Source organism: Petaurus breviceps, unplaced genomic scaffold (genome assembly GCF_028583685.1).
Source record: "Petaurus breviceps papuanus isolate PSGF00001 unplaced genomic scaffold, PetGlider_PUasm1.0 90638, whole genome shotgun sequence".
Classification (NCBI taxonomy): Eukaryota; Metazoa; Chordata; class Mammalia; order Diprotodontia; family Petauridae; genus Petaurus; species Petaurus breviceps.
Window position 1 is genome coordinate 5310047 of NW_027187295.1, and position 14862 is coordinate 5324908.

A 14862-nucleotide genomic window follows, 5' to 3' on the forward strand; every position below is an offset into this window, starting at 1 on the left:
GTAGGGGAGAAGGGGATGAGGGGGCGATAATGGAGGGGAGAGCAGCTTGGGGGGAGGGAAGTTGGAAGCACACATTTTTGAAAAGGGACAGGGTCAAAGTAGAGAATAGAACAAGTAAGGGGGTGGGATAGGATGGAGGGAAATATAGTCAGTCTTTCACAATATATCCACTATGTAAATGTTTTGCATAGCTATACATGTACAACCTATATTGAATTTCTTATCTTCCCAGTAAGGGTGGGTGACGATGGAGGAAGGAAAAGAATCTGGAATTCAAAGTTTTAAAATCAAATGTTTAAAAAAATATATATATATATATACATATATATATGCACATATATAATTTTTTTTTACATGCAACTGGGAAATAAGATATACAGGCACTGGGCTATAGAGATCCATCTTGCCCTACTGGAAAGTCAGATGGGGAATGGGGGAGGATATAGGAGAGAGCAGATTGGGGGAGGGGGTATTCAGTGGGATTGCTGTTTTGGGGTGGTGGACAGGGGAAAGATGGGGAGAAAATTTGTAACTCAAAATCTTGTAGAAATGAATGATATAAACTAAAAATAAACATAAAATTTAATTAAAAAAATATTAATTCTCAAGGAAATTGTCCCTGATATTTTATAACCAGAGGGCAAAATAGAGGTTGAAAGAATCCACTGATCACTTCTTGAAAAAGATCCCCAAAAGAAAACTCCTAGGAATATTATAGCCAGGTTCCAGGGTTCCCAGATCAAGGAGAAAATATTACAAGCAGCCTAGAAGAAACAATTTGAATATTGTGGAAATACAATCAGGGTAACAAAGGATCTGGCAGCTTCTACACTGAGGGATCGAAGGGCTTGGAATATGATATTCCAGAGGTCAAAGGACCTGGGATTAAAACCAAGAATCACCTACCCAGCAAAACTGAGTATCATGTTTCAGGGGAAAATATGGTCATTCAATGGAATAGAGGACTTTCAAGCATTCATGATGAAAAAACCAGAGTTGAATAGAAAATTTGACATTCAGATACAAGAAACAAGTAAGGTAAACAGGGAAAAGAAATCATAAGGAGCTTATCAAAGTTGAACTATTTACATGCCTACATGGAAAAATGATAATTGTAATTTATGAAACTTTTCTCAGTATGAGAATAGTTGAAGGGAATATAAATGTATATATATATATGTATACATACATATTTATGTCTATATAGGAGGACATATGGGCATATGAATACATATGTGAGTGTGTGTATATATGTGTACAAGTATACATAGACAGAGGGCACAGGGCCAATTGAATAGGAAGGGATGATACTTAAAAGGTGAAATTGAGAAGTGAGAGAGGAATATAATGAGAAGAGATTGGGGATAGATAGAATGGGGTAAATTATCTCATATAGAAGAGGCAAGGGGAAACTGTTAAAATGTAGGGGAAGAACAGGAAGGCAAAAGTGTCAACCCTACTCTCATTTAATTTGGCTTAGGGAGGGAATGACATACACACTAAATAGGGTATCTCACCATACAGAAGAGTAGCGGGGAAGGGGATGGGAGGGCATTGATGGAGGGGAGGGCCAGATGGAGGGAGAAGGGAAGTTTGAAGCATACACTTTTGAAAAGGGACAGGGTCAAAGTAGAGACTAGCACAAGTTGGGGGGATGGATAGGATAGAGGGAAATACAGTCAGTCTTTCACAATGCATGCACTATGGAAATGTTTTGCGTAGCTATACTACACGTGTACAACCTATATTGAATTGCCTATCTTCCCAGTAAGGGTGGGTGATGAGGGAAGAAGGGAAAGAATCTGGAATTCAAAGTTTTAAAATCAAATGTTTAAAAAAAGGGGTGGCCAGGTTGCACAGTGAGTAAGAGCATCAGCTCCAGTGTCGGGATGCCCTGGGGATCAAATCTGGGCTCAGATACTCAGCAGAATAACTGGCTGTGTAACCTTGAGCAAGTTACTTAACCCGATTGCTTAAAAAAAAAGTTAAAAAAAATGATTAGGTTGGAATCCATGCTGCAAAGGGTATGAAAGAGAGTGAGAAAGGTTTTGCTCGAGTTTGTTGTTGATGGGATTGTAGAAGAACATACTATGTGGGGAAAGATTATAGAGAGGTAGTACAATGTAAAAATCAAAACAAGTTACTAAACCCTTTCCCCCCCAAAAAAGAGAGTGAAAAAATATAAGGGCACCAAACACAGATTTTTTTCCCTTCTGATTTAGTGAAAAAAAAAAAGATAAGGTATAATAGCTAGTAGGAATGAAACAAGTTTTTTTTTTAATGATGGGGGAAAAAGGATTCATTTTGGCAGTGGGGAAAATTCATAAATAGAAAAGTTGAACATTATAGACTGGGAGTGATAATGGGGACAACTGACTAAAGATGACAGGAAATGATTAGATCAAAGGTATATATGGAAGAGTTGGTCTTATTGAGAAAGGCAGTCTCAGTTGCTTTTTTGCTTTCTGATACAGATTTTTCTAATCCAGAAGGCTATGTTCCTAGTATATGCACTTTTGATCAGCTCATCTTAAAATCTGCTCTATCTTAATTCTTCTCTTCCTTTCTGAATCCTTTTTTTTTTTTTACAATTTTGATTGCCATTAAAATTTTAAATTTAAAATACAAATTTGATTTGCCATTAAATCACTAGAATTTTATTCACTGCATAGTATTTTCAAACCTAATATAATGTAAGTTTCTTGATAGCTGAAATTTCTGTTTTTGTCTTTGCATCCATAGCTCATAGCAGAGTGGCTGACACACAGCAGGTACTTTATAAATGCTAATTTATTGAATGACTGATGGGGATGTGCAATATATTATCAGATGAAGGACAATCACTGTCTTTCTGGAGCAAGTCCCAATTATCTTTCCTTAAATGTTTAAAATTCTTGGACCTCACATTTACTTTAGTACAGAAAAGTTCTGGATGCATAGTAAGATCAGCCTTTAAATCATACTTATCTGTGGGTGGTTGTATAAGGGTGGGAATACAGGCATTTTGTCATAAAGACCCAATCTGCCTTGTCTCTGAATGAGCCACTGAGAATATCTTTGGGTCTCATCTAGCAAGGATGATGGGGGAAGGAGTAGGTAAATGACTGGCAATTAAAAATGCTGCTAAGGTTTCATTAAAAGGAAAGAGAAAAATAAAGAATCATGAGGAAAAAGACTCAGGAATAGCAGAAATGCAGAATCATATAAATTACTAAAGGAATTACTTGACCGAATAGGGATAATGCATACAGAGGTTCCCAAATTTAATTGGCCTACTGGTCCCTTAAAAAAATTACTCAGTACCACCTCCCCTAAATCTGCTTTCTTTAACCCTTTAATGTTTTTTTTTTTAAATTTGTGTCACCTTGGTCATTCCAGTGCCCCTAGGGGCAGTATTGTTCACTTTGGGAACCTATGCACCATGGAGGGAAAAACTGGAACACACTGTCTGTAACAAATGAATATATCTCAGTTTTAAAGTTATAGATCTTAGAATCATATATTTAGAGTTCGAAGAGACTTCTGAAGCTATCTAGTCCAACTTTCTCTTTTTATGATGTGGAAACTGGATCTCAGAAAAAAGGAAGTCACTTGTCTAATACCACACAGGTAGTAAGTGGCAGAGCTGGAATTTGAGCACAAGTCTTTAAATTCTCCTCTTAGTAAGATCTCCCTACTCAGCTCTCCTATATCTAAACACATTTCTCCTTAGGGCTCAGGGGCATGATTTACAAGATAATTATTGAACCCATTTATAGTTACTTATGTATTTTTCTTTCACTTAAGTTATAAACACCATGTAAATAAACTAAGCCTTCTATTTCTTTTGTATTTTTTTCACAATGCCTAATAAAATATATACAAAGTCTGACACTAGTTGAGAAAAAATGCATCACTGAAAAGAAGAATGATTACTTTAGCAGAAATCATACTTTTTAAATCAACAAATGTTTATATTTTATTTCTTTATAATTATAACCTTACTTTTCCAGTATGAGATATGTAAGATTATGTTCACAGAAAAGCTAAAGAAAACAACTGATTCATCAATGAACACTCAGCATTGAAGATAAAAAGGTAAAAACAGTCCCTGATCTCAAGAAGCTCACATTGTAATGGGGGAGAGAACATGAAATTAACTAAGTACATGCAAGATATATAGAAGAAATGGAAGGCAATCTCAGAGAAGGAGGCATTCTCAGGGAAGATATTATGGAGGAAGGGAGATTTGAAATGTCTAATAGGCAGTTGGTGATGTGGGACTAGGGCTCAGGAATGAGACTATGCTAGATTGATATACATAGAGATGATAATTGAATCTATTGGAGCTGAATGAAGTCAAGTGTGAGAGTAATAAAGATAAAATAAGTAGAAGGCCCAAAACAGAGCTCTGGAGGATACTCATAGTGAGTGACTGTGACAAGGGTCAAGATCCAGCAAAAGCAACTAAGAATGAACTGCCAGACAAGAACAAGTCAAAAAAGATGAGGAGTGAGAAAAGACCATTTGATTTAACAATCAAGAGATCCTTGATAACACTGGAGATGATAATTCAGTTGAAAGATAAGGTTGGAAGCTGAATTGCAGAGGATTCAGAAGAGAGTAAAAAGCAAAGTGGAGGCACTGATTCAAGAGATTTTTTTGAGTTTAAGGTGAGAAGTGGAGAAGAAATATACTATGATAACTAATTTGAACATGAATTAGCTACAACTCAGGATTTTTTCCCTTTATTGATTAGAAAATGTCTGTTCTTTATAAATTATGTCATACTTGAGAAATCTCTGATTATTAAAAAATTATTACTGTAATTACTTTGAATTAATCTACAAATATATATTAATATAAAAATGTGACAGCTCACATGATTTACTTTATTCAATAATTACTCATTAAGCAAGTAGAAGACACTGAATGATGAATAAGTTGAATAAGAAATAGTCCCTGATCTCATGATTATCATTTAGTAAAGGTGATATGTACATGAAAAGTCAGAAACAAAGTAGGGTGCATCAAGTGCAGAAGAGGGGTTTTACAGGATGACTTTCAAGGAGACTCAGAAAAGGTGTTGTGGATGAAGAGACATCTAGGCTGGTCATGGAAAGGTTGGTAGGTTTTATCTGGTAGAGACTACCAGATAAAGGAGGAAACTACTTTTCAGTTACTACAGGAGAAAAGGCATACAAATGGAAAAACAAGGAAATATCCATGGCACATGTTCAGGTTGGCTTGAGGTTAGATAAGGCTATTTGGAACTAGAATGTGGAGACCTTTGAATGCCATTGAAGATTTTAGAGCAAAGTAGCTGATGTAATCAAAGATGTGCGTTAGGGAGATTAATCTGGCAATAATATACACAAAGAATTGGAAGAAGGAAAGACGGAGGACTTGGCAAATGTTTAGCAGGCTAATGGCGATATTATAGTAAAGGGGTAATAACAGTAGGGATAATACAGAGGAGAAGAACAGGACAGACATTTTTGAAATACAATTAAAAAGAATTGACATTAGGAGTGACCAGGTGGCTCAGCGAGTAAGAGCACCGGCTCCAGTGTCGGGATGACCTGGGGTTCAAATCCGGGCTCAGATAGTTGGCACCACACCCAGAAATAACTGGCCGTGTAACCTTGAGCAAGTTACTTAACCCCGATTGCTTAAAAAAAAAAAGAATTGACATATAATCAAATACAGGGCAGGTGACTAAAAATTAACTTCCAGGTTAAATCCACTGATGACAGAGGAGTATGATGGTACTACTAACGGAAACAGGGAAATTAGACTGAGGAGGAGGTTTTGGAATGAAACAATGTGATCTGTTTTAGAGATGTTAAGCCTTATTTTGCAATACTTCCTTCACATAATCTATCTTTTCAAGGTGTTATAGAGACATACAAATAGGATGTTGAGTTGATAGAAGACAATGGGAATCTGGAAGTCAGGAGCTAAACAAACTGACAAGGCCATTATGTGCAGGGAAATGACAGTTGAAGTCAGAATGCATTGAGTTTGTCAGTGCTAATGGTGATAATATGAACTTACATTTATAAGCTGTTTTTATGTCTAAAAAGCACCTTCCATGTAACAAACTTATGAAGCAGATTTTTAGAGTGTAAAAAAGAGAAAGCTGAGATTAGAATTTTGGGAGAATATCTATATTAGGAGAGCAGTGGAATGATCTGTAAGGGAGCACCGAGACAGAATAGATTATACTGTGCTATTAGCTAAGCAACTACTGCTTTGCAAAAGAGCTCCCCTCTTAAGGCCACCTTTTCATTTAACAGTTTATTAAGGAAAGGAGGAGTCTTTTTTTTTTTTTTGCGGAGGGCAATTGGGGTTAAGTGACTTGCCCAAGGTCATACAGCTAGTTTTTGTGTTAAGTGTCCAAGGCCAGAAGGAGGAGTCATTTTTGTTTGAGGTACTGATGTAAATTTCATGACTGTGAGCAAAGTGACAAACTATTTCACTTTTAAAAATGTCATCTTTTGCATGAGGCCAATAATTTCAGTCAATGAACATTTCTGAATGATATTTTCTACCAGCGGCCAATTTCTGAATTCTAAACAGATACAAAACAAAATTTCATTTTATATTCATCTTTCAACAAAATGTTTTAGATCTAAACAGTGAAACACTGATTAGTAAATATTGATAATGTTTTACCTGTACAATCACTGACTGAGCAAAAGATAGTTTATGTTTAAAAGGTCCTTTGAATTTTAAAATAGCATATAAAGCACTTTTTACTTAACTACTGTGAAAGAATTCCACTGTTAAGTAACAATTGTTGCTGCAGATAGTTTGCAGTGCGTTAGGTTTGTCAGGAAATGTAAAGGAATTGTATTAATGCCCAGAAATTAAACAAAAATCAGCTATATTAAAACTAAGTTATAGAGTTTTTGCCAGTTGCAGCAGATTTATACTTCAAATTTTCATAAATGAATTTATTAAAAGTTCCTAAATTCATAGTTCTTAAATCTATAAATCTCAGATAACATTAAGGATACTTACATTCATGATTTCTTGGAAGTTTGAATTTTTTCAATAATATCCTAATCCACAATTAGACAAACGGAAAGAAAAAAAAAGTTATGTACAGACTAAATATTTCAAAGCTTAAAAGTCACTAGTTACATAATGTCACCTTAACATTAGGATAAGAAAAGTATTAATAGGCTTAAATTATTTAAGTATAAAAGTGGGAGAAGGGATACCTCTAAAACCAAAGAATTGTTTAACTGCTTGAGTAATAATTTAGTTTGTTCAATCTAACCAATATGGAGAAAGAGGGCATTTATATAAGTAAATAGTTAATAGAATTTCCTAGAGGATTCTGCATAACTTTTGTGGATTATAGCTACAATTATAGGGATATAAAGAAAAGTTAAATATCCAAACAATCATCAGGTTTTCCTTAGATTAAATGATAAAATTTTTTCTGGTATAAAAATAGCTTTCTTCCTATAAAATTTCACATTAATATTATGCAGAAAATAATGTCCAATCTGATTTTAAAGATGACTTATTTTAAAAAATTAATATGTTACTTATTTAGGTCTAAGAATCCCTCTGTTTAAGATCATAATTATGTGCTCTGTGCAAAAGATTTCAAAGTGGGGCAGTGAAATGAAATCTTAAAACTCAAGATGCAATGTCTGGTTTCTCTAGCTTTGCCTAAGGTCATAAAATAGAAATAACTGGAAGTGGAGATTGAATAAAGTGTAAAACAGCAACTACATTGTGATAGGACCCATATAATTCCTTGCACAAAGAAGGTTTTGACTTTTTAGAATGAAAAAAACCCAACAACAATACTATCTATACCACTCAAGGGAACCAAAACCTAAAAACATATGTATACATGCAGGTAATACTTTTCTCAATTTTGTAGAAAAGAAATTCTAAAACTATTTATTTCATTACATTTAATATCTTGAAATCACTGAAGTTTATTTTACAATACACAATATTAAACAACAGGGGCGGCTAGGTGGCACAGTGAATAGAGCACCAATCCTGGAGTCATGAGGACCTGATTTCAAATCTGGCCTCAGACACTTAACACTTACTAGCCGTGTGACCTTGGGCAAGTCACTTAACCCCAACTACCCCATCTCCCCCCCTCCAAAAAAGCAAAAACAAAAAAACCCCAATATTATATAACCGTATAACTTTATGTGTGTATAAATACACAAACCTATAAATCCATGCATGTATACACACAAACACACACACACACACACACACATATATATTTGTGGTTGTTCAGTCATTTTCAGTTGTGTTCAACTCTTTGTGACATCATTTGGAGTTTTCTTGGCAAAGATATGGGAGTGTTTTGCCATTTCCTTCTCCAGCTCATTTTTGCAGATAAGAAAACTGAGGCATACAGGGTTAACTGACTTGCCCAGAGTCACATAGCTAGTAAGTGTCTGAGGTCAGTTTTAAACTCAGGAAGATGAGTCCCCCAGGCCTGGCACTCTATCCACTGTACCACCTGGCTGTCCTATACATATACACACAAATATACATATATGTTTGTGGTATGTATGTATATATGTAGACATGCATGTAGCAGTTCCTGGATCAACTTAATGTGCCTATGCAGTGGTGATCCATTGTTTAGATGTGCCAATTGACAACCTATGAAAGAATTAGGAAACCTCTACCAGGGTATGACCATTATTATTTCACTGAAGATGATATCTTCAGTATGTCAGATATGTCAAGTCTCAGGACTGTGAATGAACTCACTGTCTTAGACAGTGAAGTCACCACTTTGTGTTAGGCCTGTCAAAAAGAGAGTAAATTGTAGTCTGTCCTTTAGATAGATTTCCAAAAAGCTGGGCACAGATTAGAAAGCAGAGAGAGAAGATAAAACCTGGGTAACAGAGTGGGGATAGGAGTGGTAGCCTGTCCATAATTATATTCCATGAACTACTAATGACTCATTTTGGTTGTATATGCTTTCTTTCATGAGGTCCAAAAAAAAAAAGAGTTCTTAGACCTCAAGTTCCTGGTTCTAAGGATGGAGATGCAGTGACATAGATCCTTAGGAAAAGATGGCAGCAATGAAGAAGATAACCATGGGGCTAAGTGACAGGAGTTCCTGAATCCCAGCTTTCAAGAGTCAAAAGTTATCCCCACCTCCAGTCTTCTGGAGGAATGTCAGCCCTCAAGCTCAAACTTGACCCATAAAAGTACAGAACTTGGGGCATTTGTACTCAGGTTATATATACACATATTTTTTGACTGGTAGCAGAGTGAAGTAAATTGAGTTTATTAAAAAACTGGCTAAGGAGATTAAAATATAAATATTATACACATATATGGAATTCCTTAAATATATACATATACATGTATGCAAACACAAATACTTATGTGTGTGTATATACAGAATTCCTTGCAAACAAGCTCTAATCCTATAAGACATATACTTCCAGAGAATCTTGTTTATATTCCTTCACACTGATAGTGCAGATATTCAGAGAGAGAGAGAGAGAGAGAGTGTTTGTGTGTGTGTGTGTGTGTGTGTGTGTGTGTGTGTGTGTGTGTGTGTGTGTGTGCAGGGTGGAAGGATAAAGGAGAGGGATAATTCTTTCATTCTTGGCTCTTAGTGAAGAATACCAGAAGGGGAGGATATTTTTTATTCCTTTGTTTATACTTGGAAAGATACAGGTCTTTGAGATTGTAGGACAAAATGATCAAGAAGGATAAATCCTTTGTTTGCTCAACTATAAAATGAGGTGTTTGAACTAGAGAATCTCTGCATTCTAAAATTCTTTGAATTCATTCTTAACAACTTAGTGATATAGGTCAATGAAGCTTTAAATTTCTAGTTCATATTTCAATTTCTCTATCATCATCTCATAAAAATCAGGAAAGTCAAATATTTGTAGATATGAACAATAACATTTTACCACATACATCAAAAAAATATCTAATATAACCACAATCATGTTCTAAAAGTTGTAGTAGATTCCACTTAACATTTTTTAGTGCTTTTTTTTCCAATTTATTTATTTTTAGTTTTCAACATTCACTTCCATAAGTTTAAGATTTTCTCCTCCTCCTTCCCCACAACAGCATGCAATTCTGATATGGGCTCTGAACATACATTCCTATTAGACACATTTTCACATTAGTCATGTTGCATAGAAGAAGTATAATGAAGTGGAGAAACCATGAAAAAGGGAAAAAAATAAAACTAAAAAGAAAACAAGTCTGCTTTGCTCTGCATGCTGACTCCATAGTTCTTTCTCTGGATGTGGATGGCATTTTCCATCCTGAGTCCTTTGGAATTGTTTTAGGTCCACTTCACTTTCTAAGCATTACTTAACAAACAGGATTAAATAAAGGAAAAAAAATTAAAGTCATTTTATCTGTTTCCATAATGCCAATGACCTTTAATCTAGTAATATTCAGAATACTGAAAAGGTAAATTATAGTCATATAGCCTTGAGAAACTTATTTGTGGTAGATGTGGAACACTAAATCACTTACCAACAGATATGCTTACAAAGATCATTTCCTTTCATATATGTCGAACAGCTACATGTGTGAGGATCTCCGAGGAAAACCTTTTAAATACATTTCAAAATCATAATTGTAATTAATCATTAGTATTGTTAGAGAAAAAATGGGTCATGTTTTGGGGTTAGAAACTCAGTCAAGTCATCTACTGCAAGCATCCCAATAATAGGTCAACCATAATTTATTGGTCAGTTTTATGTGGTCTAATTTAAAGCCAGATACTGCTATTAGGTTCTAATGAAAAAACTGCATCAGCAATCTGCAGTGTTAAAATGCACCCATTAAAGTGGCAACATTGGAGAAATCAAAGTAGTTCTTCAGAAAATGCAGGCAACCCCCTGACACAGTACATTCCCTTTTCAGGTAGGTTTACATTTTGGGCAGGTAGAAATAACTTTTTAAAAAAAAGTTTTCTTTAAAAATGAAAGCTCATGCCCATTACTTATGAAATCAGAGGATTTAGAGTTTGGAGATTAACTAGTACAACATCCTCACTTTACTGAAGAGACAACTGAGGCCCAGAGTAGTTTGCTCAAGGACACATAGGGATTAAGCAGCAGAACAAACAGGGAAAGATCCTGGACATTGCAATTCCAAACCCAATGTTCTTTCTACCACAATATTTAACAATACTGTCAAAAAAGTTCTACTTGTATCTAACCTAATAGGTGAAGCCTTATGTTGTAGTGCAATTGTGTCAAACTCAAATAGAAATATGGGCTATTAAACCCAAAAGGCTCCTTATCGACTGCATATTGACTTAGAAAACCACACATTTATGTATCTTAAAAAATACATCAACACATTAAAACCAGAAGGAACATTTTTTTTTTCTTTTTGGAGGGGGGAAGGCAAGGCAATTGGGGTTAAGTGACTTGCTCAAGGTCACATGGCTAGTAAGTGTTAAGTGTCTGAAACTGAATTTGAACTCAGGATCTCCTAACTCCAGAGCTCTATTCACTGTGTCACCCAGTCACCCCAAGCAACATTTTTTTCTGGTTTGATCACCCTTGGGAGTGTTGTGTGCAATATGTTACTGAAGGTTCCATGTCTAACATCTCTAAGTGATCTGAGTAAGGTAAGAAGCTAGGAAGACCTGGGTTCAAGTCTGCTCTGACACATAAAGGCTGTGTAACCCTTGGCAAGCCACTTTAACTTCTCAGTGCTCTAGGCAACTCTCTTCCTACAATTTACAGAGGGGGAAGATCTGCATTGTTAGACGCAGGTTCCTCACCTGGGACTTCCCCTGTCCTTGTCTTATTAAGAGCTCAAAGAATAGATACACTGTTGCTTATAAAATTTCCTCAAAGAACTAATTCTTTTTAGCAACAAAATGTACCTGTGAGAAATGCTTTATTCATTTAATGAGATGGATTTATATTTGTTAAAATGTATGCTTTTATAATTTTCCAGTTTTGAAGTACACACTTTAAAAAATCAGCTAAGAATACATATGTTTTGTACAGATCTGTGATTTCACGAATAGGAGTTGATTCTGTGGAAATTCTCTCCAGCAATGCAGATTGACAAGCTCTCAGTATATAATATTTGAGTTATAAGAGGCTGAGAGGCTTTCCTCTGCTCACAGTTAGTAGGTTTCAGAAGCAGGACCTGAACCCAGATTTTTCTGAATACAAGACATTATCAAGACATTGTCAACATTATTAAAAATGTTTCAAAGAAAATAAAGACTTGTACTGATACATTGAAAAACTGCTAGATTTTTCACAAATCAATAATGGTTCTAACAAAGTTCATTTCTGAATAACTTTTTTTTTATTAGGAAGTCTTTTATGGGAAAACTGTAGTTTCCAAACTAAGTAGAGGGTGGAAGAACTAGAGATTGTCCTTAAAATAGGAGCTGTTTAGTAACCAAGGCAGGTGGATGGTTAAAATTCAGGCCTTGGGAGTCAGAAAGACCTGTTTTCAAATCCTGCCTCAGACTTCTACTATGGCGGTGACCTTGAACTTAATTTCTCTATGCCTCTCAGTTTCCTCATGTGCAAACGCTGTACATGGGAGTCAAGATCTGAATCTGAAGTTGTTTACTTGGCAGCTAAGTGACGAGGTGTAGACCTTAAACCACTGAGACCTGGGTTCAAATCTATGCTCAGACAATGTGACTTTGGGCAAACTACTCTCCCTCTGCCTCAGTTTCCTCATCTGCAAAATGGGGATAATAATAGCATCTACATAGGAGAATTGTTGTGGGGATAAAATGAAATATTTGTAAAAGCAATCTTCAATCCTTAAAATGCTATATGCAGGGTAGCTAATTTTTCACAGTGTACCACTATCAATGAATTTCCAAGCGGGTGAATCACCAGGGTATCAAGGTGTCTAATTATCCCCATTTATACAGACATAAAGACCACAGGTCACCCCAAATTTCAGGAGCTGAGCTTTTCAGCTCCCTTTCCCTCCTAATTCTGCAGCTCTTAAGATGCCAGGGGGCCTCAGGGGTCGCGCCTGGAGCCCACACTAGTGGAAGGAACTTTTTTGGGGGGCGGGTTTCGCCCCTGCCGGGGAGCCGCGGTTACTCGGTAGTGGCTGCCGTTGGGCTCATCCTCGCTCAGCAGGAAGCCGGTGGGGCCCGTCTCCCGCAGCAGGTACATATGACTGCTCAGGGCCTGGTCCTGGTGCCTCTTCAGACAGTCGCTCACACACCGCCGCTGCTCGGATCCACCCAGGCCACGAGGCATCGTTGCAGCCGCCGCAGCAGCTTCTCCTCCTCCAGCAGCACTCCCCTCACTGGCCCCAGGCCGGGTTTAGGCAGCGGAAGCTAACCGGTTCCCAAGACAACCACAAGCGCGCGTGCGCGCTGGGCTTGTTGTCCAGGGCCTGCGCCGAGTTCCATCAGCTCTAGGCCAGAACTGGGCAGCGGCTGCAGCTGCGCAGAGCGGGAGCGCGCAATGGCATCCCACCACCTCTCTCCCGCCTTCAACCTCTTCCCTTGCTGGCTCTGCGTGGGGATTGTTAGTTTGGAGCCACCTGCTGGCGGGTCTCGGACTATTCTCAAAGCCCTTAGCCTTGCGGTCCTCTGCCAGGGACCCTGAACTTGCCCCAGCTCAGAGGCTCCCTCTCTGCTTGCTGTATACTGGGGAGGACGGGAGGAGATCTCCTCTGACAACATGGTCAGTGATTTCCTCTCTAAATGATTAAAGCCATTTCCTCTCTAAATGATTAAAGCTTCAGGCCTTCCCTAACCAGCCCCTCTGGCCATCTCCAGACCTCCTGATCTATGTCTTGCCACAGGACCCAGCTAGCTGGAGAAAGTGAGGCTGGTGACCTCTCTCACTTAAATCCGGTTCACTTGGTAGTCATGGCATCACCTTCCAGATGTCATGGGCCTCTTCAAGAATGAAGGAAGGACAAACAACAATAACCAGCCCCTCTTAGTTCCAGTGCTTCCTCTCTTTTGTTGCTGTTGAATTGTTTTAGAGTCTTTTCAGTTGTGTCTTACTCTTTGTGACCCCATTTGGGGTTTTCTTGCAAAAGATACTAGAGTGGTTTTCCATTTCCTTCTCTAGTTCATTTTACAGATGAGGAAATTGAGGCAAACAGGGTTAAGTGACTTGCCCAGGGTCACACAGCAAGTAAATGTCTGAGTCCAAATTTGAACTCAGGAACATGAGTCTGTCAGAACTCAGACAATCTAGCTACTAGCTGCCCCTCTTTTAATTATTTCCTATTTATTCAATGTATAACTTGCCTTGTATATATATTTGATTCCATGTTGTCTCCCCATTAAATCTTAAGTTCCTTGAGGGTAGGAACTGTCTTTTGCCTCTTTTTGTGTTCCCAGTGCTTACTAAGCACATAGCAAGAGGTTAATAAATGTTTATTGAATTGAATTGAACATTGCTCAGTCTCCCATTAACATCAGTGGTCCTGAATAGTCCCACTGAGTGGACACATAGCTTCTATAGAGATGAGGGTGGGGAAAGGTTGATTTAAGTATATGACATTATTAGAACTTCACTGGTTGAGATAATTGGTCCATACTTAACTACTCTAAATTTTCCCCAAATGGGTGGCCAAGTGGCTCAGCGAGTAGGAGCACTGGTTCCAGTGTCGGGATGACCTGGATCAAATCCGGGCTCAGATACTCAGCACCACACCCAGAAATAACTGGCCGTGTAACCTTGAGCAAGTTACTTAACCCCGATTGCTTTAAAAAAAAAATAAATTTTCCCCAAATAATCAAGTGACTTGTTGTGAACTTTGAATTTAACTTTGTAATTTAGGAGGAAGCTTTGGATATGAGTATCAATAGAAATACTGGGGTTGCCAAAGTCCTAAACAATACATAGCTCTGCAAAAGAAATTAACTTT

At 37.3% G+C, this 14862-nt stretch overlaps 1 protein-coding gene across 1 annotated transcript in view; it reads right to left on the reverse strand.

Moving 5' to 3' along the window:
- The window catches only part of ZSWIM2 (zinc finger SWIM-type containing 2), a 40089-nt gene extending 25733 nt beyond the window's left edge, over positions 1–14356 (reverse strand). Inside the window, exons 1-3 of the mRNA XM_069064508.1 lie at positions 13068–14356; positions 10498–10574; positions 7006–7046 (exon numbers count right to left, since the gene is read on the reverse strand). Of these exons, the coding sequence (XP_068920609.1) occupies positions 7006–7046; positions 10498–10574; positions 13068–13229 (280 nt within the window). The 5' untranslated portion in view covers positions 13230–14356. The remainder of the gene's footprint in view (positions 1–7005; positions 7047–10497; positions 10575–13067) is intronic.
- Between the last annotated feature and the right edge of the window lie 506 nt (positions 14357–14862).